The sequence below is a fragment of the Rhincodon typus genome, chromosome 24 (genome assembly GCF_021869965.1).
Source record: "Rhincodon typus isolate 14 chromosome 24, sRhiTyp1.1, whole genome shotgun sequence".
Classification (NCBI taxonomy): Eukaryota; Metazoa; Chordata; class Chondrichthyes; order Orectolobiformes; family Rhincodontidae; genus Rhincodon; species Rhincodon typus.
The window spans coordinates 43,887,243-43,893,986 of NC_063355.1; the positions used below are offsets into that span (position 1 = coordinate 43,887,243).

Below are 6,744 nucleotides of genomic sequence, written 5' to 3' on the forward strand. Positions count from 1 at the left end.
AAAGAGAGAGATAGGGAGAGAGAGTGAAATGCAGAGAGAGAGAGAGAGATAGGGAGAGAGAGAGAAATGCAGAGAGAGAGATAGGGAGAGAGAGAGGGGCCTGGAGAGATTTCAGAAGGGAATTGCCTTCTGGCAACTAAAGGCATGGTCACCAATGTCACAGTGATTAAAATCATGCATTTGTAAGAGGTCAGGTTTGTAGGGGCAAAGTTCTCAGAGGGTTGTCACTGGAGGAATTTACAATGATAGGGAGGGATGAGGCTTGGGAAGGATAAAACACAAATTTAAAACCAAGGCACTGTCAGTCTGGCACACATGGTAGGCAAGTGTGAACAGGGATTAGAGGGCTTTGTTCGGGAGACAGGGTTTGGAGTTGTATGATCTCCTCTACGGTATGAATACGAAAAGAAGGTTCCCTACTCTAAATCCAATCTGCTCTTCACTGAATGCTTCCAAGAGGAAAGTGCCAGTCATTCAGGAATGCAACGTTAAATGCTCTGATACAATACAAATGCCTTGCCTCAACACAAGCACACAAGTTAAGCTGAGGTTCTGACATTAAACTGCGGTAAGAATCACACTGCAGAGCTTTGAAACATGGAATGGCCACCTCAAAGTTCATAGATGTTTGAGGACAGGTTGCAACAATAAAACAAGAAAATCCAGGAACACGTTCCGAAATTGAGGTGCATTTTAAATGCCCAACTGCCCAAAGCTAAGTCATGTGTAATCAAAAAAGTTCAAAGTCTTTGCCTGGTTTGGTAATTTACTACCGTTTCCATAGCAACCCCATACACCACAACCATTGAGAGGGGCAGAGATTAAAATCCCTGTAATGGGAACATTACCTCTCTCCCCTCTTACACCCAGCTCAATACCTTGTGTGAAGCACATGGAGAGGTTTAAAGCCTCCTCACACTAGCTGGTCAGCAAATTGTGTATTCAAATCCCACTCCAGCGATCTGAGCATGGTAAATAGAGACCAGCACTAAAGCAATGCTGCCCCTGTATGCGCTCAATGCCAGAAGAAATATTAAACCCTGGCCCCCTCAGCTGGGCAGAGAGGGTGAAACCTCAAAAGGACGATCTGGCAAGAGCTGGAGAGATATTCATCCCTCAACCATCATCACTTTGGAAACAAAAATCATGAATGGTCTGGTCCCTATCTGCTTACGTTTTTTGTGGGATCTTGCTGTGCACAACTGGCTACCACCATGGACTGCTGAGAGCGCTCCACTGACAACCACGCCAACTGGGGTGTCGTGAGAGGCGCTAAAGCAATGCAAGTTGCTAAGTAAAAACCGATTTTAAAAAAAAGTGGACGCTGTAAATCAGAAACAAAAGCAGAAATTGCTGGAAAAGCTCAGCAAGTCTGGTAGCACCTGCGGAGAGAAACGAGGGTTAACGTTTCAGGTCGAGTGACCCTTCCTCAGAAATGCAAGCTCCTGCCTGTTCATTTCAAACCAAGTCAGCCCGAAGCAATTTGAGCTTGGAACAGTGATGTACAGAGATTTCCTGGTAAATGCAGCTCAGGGTCCCTACCTCTGAGCTGGCGGACCTTTGGTTCACAATCTCACTTGCTCTAGAGGTGTGTTAGAACATCTCTGAACAGTTCGCTCAGTCAAGGGTCAACTTGTAATGGATTTGGAAATTACCGAGACAGGGCAGCACCTACCAAAGTTATCAGAGTGGCTCAGGTCCCTTCAGAAATGCTGGATAATTGACAGCACAGGAGATTTACAACTCTCAGAAAATAATCATATCATTTTGTTTTATTTACCATTGAGCTGGTTGTAAACCACATCTTCCAGATGGTCCAGGCGTTGCAGGATGTTATCCCTGTCCTTCAGTAGTTGCTGGGAGCCAGTCCTGCTTCGAAGTCTGGTGTCTGAGATCTGAACCAACTCCTCGGGACGCTCGGAAATCCGGCAGTACACCGAGAATAGCACGATGCCGAGGAAAAACAAAATGTTGACGGTGAGCAAAGTTTTGATTCTTCTTGCAGGAGCCATATAACTGCAGAGGGTGCAGGTGAGAGCACATCTGGCTAGTGCAATGCAACACCTTGAGGGATGGTTCACAACAGAGAGAGGGGGGGGGGGGTGGGGGGCTGAGTGGCCAGGAACACAAGCTGCAAGGCAAGGAGCAGAGAGAGTTATAAAAGGACTCGTCCACACAGCGATTGCTGCAGAATTGTCCCAGAGCAGCCTCTCCGCTGGCTGTGATCACAGCTTGGATTTCTCTCTCATTGTGGCTGGGTTTTTTTTTGCTGCTGTTGCTGATGGGGGGGGGGGGGGGGGGGGGGGGGGGGGTGAAGGAGGGGTTTAGCTGGGAGCTGACTCACCCTTCACTCTAAGCCAGAAGGCATACTCTCCTCTGTGTGCCCACTTGCCAATGCACTGAGCCCCGGCCCACACACACACACACACACACAGAGGGAGATGGAGAGAAACAGGCAAAGCCAGCAAGGATTACGGTGACGTAAAAGCATCACATTCACTCTGCTCTTAAAGCTACAACAACCCAAGCTGCAAAAAAGACTTCCAGCCACTCACACAGCAAGCTGGGAATGAGGCATGGCAAAAAAAAGGCAAATGCGCAGAGATTCTGCTACATCGGTACCAGGGCTCGACTTATTTATTTTAATTTTTTTTAAATTTCACCTATTATTCTAATCAACCTGTTTAGAGAAATGCCATTACACACCTCTACATCTGTACCAGGGCTCGATTAATTTATTTTAAGTTTTAAAATTCCTTTTAATTTAACCTATTTTTCTCATCAGCTTGTTCAGAGAGCTGTCAAAACACACCTCTACATCTGTACCAGGGCTCGATTAATTTAAGTTTTAAAATTCCTTTTAATTTAACCCATTTTTCTCATCAGCTTGTTCAGGAGAGCTGTGATTGCACACCTCTACATCTGTACCAGGGGCTTGATTTATTTATCTTAATTTTTAATTTTGTTTCAAAAAATTAACATATTTTTCCAGTCAGCCCAATCAGAAAGATGTTATTACACACTTCTAGAGCAAACTCAGAAGTCACATGACACCAGGTTATAGTCCAACAGGTTTATTGGAAATCACAAGCTTTCAGAGCACTGCTATTCCTTTTCACAAATTATGTACACTTTTTTGGTCATGAACAAGTAAAGTGGTACGTGAAGCGTCGCCACCCTAGTCAATATTTTAACGTTATGTATCCCGTTGTCCATTCCATAACCTCTAAAATTCATCCAGTTTCTCTAGTCCCCAGCAAGAAAGAGGAGCCACAAAAATAATGACAAAACAGGCCACTGAAGTCACTTGATGAAGGGACTACACTCTGAAAGCTTGTGATTTCAAATAAACCTGATGGATTATAACCAGGTGTCATGTGACTTCTGACCTGGTCCACCCCCCCCAGTCCAACACCAGCACCTCCACATCATGACTTCTGGAGCAGGTGGGACTTGAACTCAAGCCGCCCCCAGTCCAGAGGTGGGGACCGCATGGAGGAGCTGGGCCTAAGAGTCCCTTTCCAATCCGCATGACTGTAAGACTATCACTGCGCCACAAGAGGGTTATTGCAATTCTTGGTGGCCTCGTTCTTTTGTGGGACATGGGCGTCACTGGCTGGGCCCAGCATTTATTGCCCATCCCTCGTTTTGCCCCTTGAGAAGGTGGTGATGAGCTGCCATCTTGAACTGCTGCAGCCCATAGTTGACCCACAATGCCCTTAGGGAGGAAATTTCAGGATTTAGACCCAGTGAAGGAATGGCGATATATTTCCAAGTCAGGATGGTGAGTGGCTCGGAGGGGAACTTGCAGGGGGTGGTGTTCCCATGTATCTGCTGCCCTTGTCCTTCTAGATGGAAATGGTCATGGGTTTGGAAGGTGCTACTGAAGGAGGCTTGAGAAATTGCTGCAGTGTATCCTGTAATGCAAACATGAAGAATATATCTTCATGTGTGAATGCTGATGAACATTTATCCATCAGCTCACACCAGTAATCGTCTTTACATCTAGTGAAATGTCCCAACAGGACCATGAGAGGACAACATTTGACATCATCAATCATGAAATAATTGGCCAGTTTTGCTAAAATGAAAAGGTATTTGAATTTTCTTTGTTGTTTTACTTATAAACTGCTCAGGAACTTGTGGAGAGGAAGATATATTTTGATGTAAATCATCACCAATTGCTGCAAGGTGCTTACCAAGCAGAATATTCCTTTGACTGTTCACACCATGCGAGAAACTGACTGTAACCAACTGACCTGAGCTTGTAAAACTCAAACCAGAGTCCAACATTAGAAATGTTTCTGCAACTGGACAATATTTACCAAATAATCCCAAGTATGTGAGGAATTAAACTGAGAACTGATTCAGGATTGTCAGTCAGGCTCACTGTAAGCTATATACATTAAACCAGAGGCTTTGTTCTTCATTGACAGAAAGAACATATACACTCTTTATGCCTATTTCAAACTGAACAGATTAAATGACAGCCATTTTCTGATTCATGTCTCAAAGTCAATGTCTTGACAAATCACAATCAACTTGCCTGGCTTAAAGTTTAAACAAAGCATGGCAGTCCACTGTCAGTCATCTTTATCTGGTGCATCCTCCATTGCAAACACCTCCCAACCAGTCTACTTGCCAATAATCAGCCCTCTCGTCTTGACAGACAGTATAAATGTTATATTTCTTCTTTTTTACTTCTTGGGAATTGTCCTTGTTTTTTTACTTTTTTTAATCCTTGGGAATTGACAAGATGTATTTTCTTTTCAGCAATCTTGAAGTGCTGCTCTACCTAACAACATTCTGGTTTAAAATGAAGCCTTCTTTTGTAGAGTGCCCTTTGTGCTGGCTGAATATTTCTAAGTATTTAACAGCCAGTTAATTTTTGAGGTGCAGTCACTGCTGCAGCATAGGATATGTAGTAACCAATTGGCATATGGCAAGCTCACACAAACGGCAATGTGATAATATCCAGATAGTCTGTTTATTGATGAAGGGATAAATATGGGCCAGAACTCCAGGAAGAACCTGCCTGAGCCTCTTTAAAAGATGCACAGGGATTCTTCACAAAAACCAATTTAGGCAAATGGGGCCTTGGTTTATTGTCTCTTGTTTGCTTTCTGCAGTTCAGCTTTCCCTCCGCATTGCAGGATCTGCTCAGATTTTGTACCAAAGTAGTAGGAATGGGCGTAAGAGCCTTTAATCTCAGAGAAAAGGTGCTACCCTCTGAGCTACATAGGGTTGCAGGTATGAGGGACAAATGCTCTTCCCAGGACACTGCCAATCAAGACCTTTCTTTTGGCATTCAGAGATCAATTTGCAGCTCACAGTATAACTTCTGTCCTGCTACCTGACTATCACAGTTTCATTGCAGGTCTGTTTTTGATTCTGAAAGTCCTAAGAGTGAGGAAGTTATCGCTGAGCAAAAATCAAGACAGATGCGCTTAATAATTTACTTCACTGGTCCCGTTATCAGATATGTTTTCATAAGGAGCCTTAGGCAACTGATCTCCTTACAGCTTAGACACAAATCAGCAAATAGGCAAATCATGCACCATACCATATACTCAAAGGGGCTAAATGTAATACAATAGCAAACTGCATTTATCTGGTACATTGAACATAGAGAAAATATGTTGTAAAATGATTCAGAGAAGTGTAAAATAAAGATTAGGCCCTAAGTCACATAAGCAGATATTAAGTCAGGTGAATCCGGATTTCTGATGAAGGGTCTAGGCCCGAAACATCAGCCTTTTTGCTCCTATGATGCTGCTTGGCCTGCTGTGTTCATCCAGCTCTGCACCTTGTTGTCTCATTAAGTCAGGTGACTGTCTAGAACAGGGGTATCGTTTCAAAATGAAGAATCAACCATTTGATACACAAGTAAAGGTAACTTTCTTTTTCTCACAGAGGCTCTTCAGTCTTTGCAAATCTGCTCCTCTAAATGTGGTGGAAGCGCAGTATTTGAGGCAGTGGTAGGTAGATACCTGATAAGCCAGAGGAGGGAGACATGGGTGTAAAAGATCACTAGGGGTTACCAGGAATGTGGAGTAATCAGATCAGCCACTTTCTTTTCAGTAGACTGGACTTGAAGGGCCAAGTGGCCTACCCTACTCTGACACTGCATGTCTGAGACTAAATGTTGGCCGAAGATTCAGGTTCCTAAAAACAGCACAAGGGAAGAGAGAAATTGCTGCAGAGATTCTGAAAGTAAAGTGGCTCAGCAACCAGCCATATGGGCTGTCTATTTGATGAAAGCCAGCAATGCCCAAGAGGCCAGAATGGGTGATAGAGTGATAGGAGATGTCGTAGGATTGGAGGAGGTTACAGAGATAGGGAAAGCAAGAAGGAGACGTTTAAACTGTGGCTGCTGGCAGCATGAGAGCCAGGTCAGTGTGAACAGGGGCAGATGGGCGAAGAGAGTTTTAGGTCTGGGTTTTCCATGAACTTCTTGTCACAGATTGTGCATGATGGGAAGCCAGTGCAATCACATTGGATTAGTCTTTTCCATCGATAACAATCTACCTGTAAAATTTTCTCCTTCAAGAATTTATCAAAATTACCTTATGGAAGTTACAGTGAATCTGTTTTCCTCACCATTTCAGATAGTGTACTCCAAATCATATTAAATCACTAAGTTAGAAAACTGCTTCCTTTATGTTGTCCATTGTTCTCTTGCCAATTATGCATGCACATATGGGGCACATATACACACTTATGTTTATTGGCATGGTAGATTAA

The 6,744-nt window shown here is 43.7% G+C and overlaps 1 protein-coding gene across 1 annotated transcript in view; it reads right to left on the minus strand.

Moving 5' to 3' along the window:
- Positions 1-2,012, minus strand: part of galnt9 (polypeptide N-acetylgalactosaminyltransferase 9) — a 348,022-nt gene extending 346,010 nt beyond the window's left edge. Inside the window, exon 1 of the mRNA XM_048611757.1 lies at positions 1,781-2,012. Within this exon, the coding sequence (XP_048467714.1) occupies positions 1,781-2,012 (232 nt within the window). The remainder of the gene's footprint in view (positions 1-1,780) is intronic.
- Positions 2,013-6,744: the final 4,732 nt, after the last annotated feature.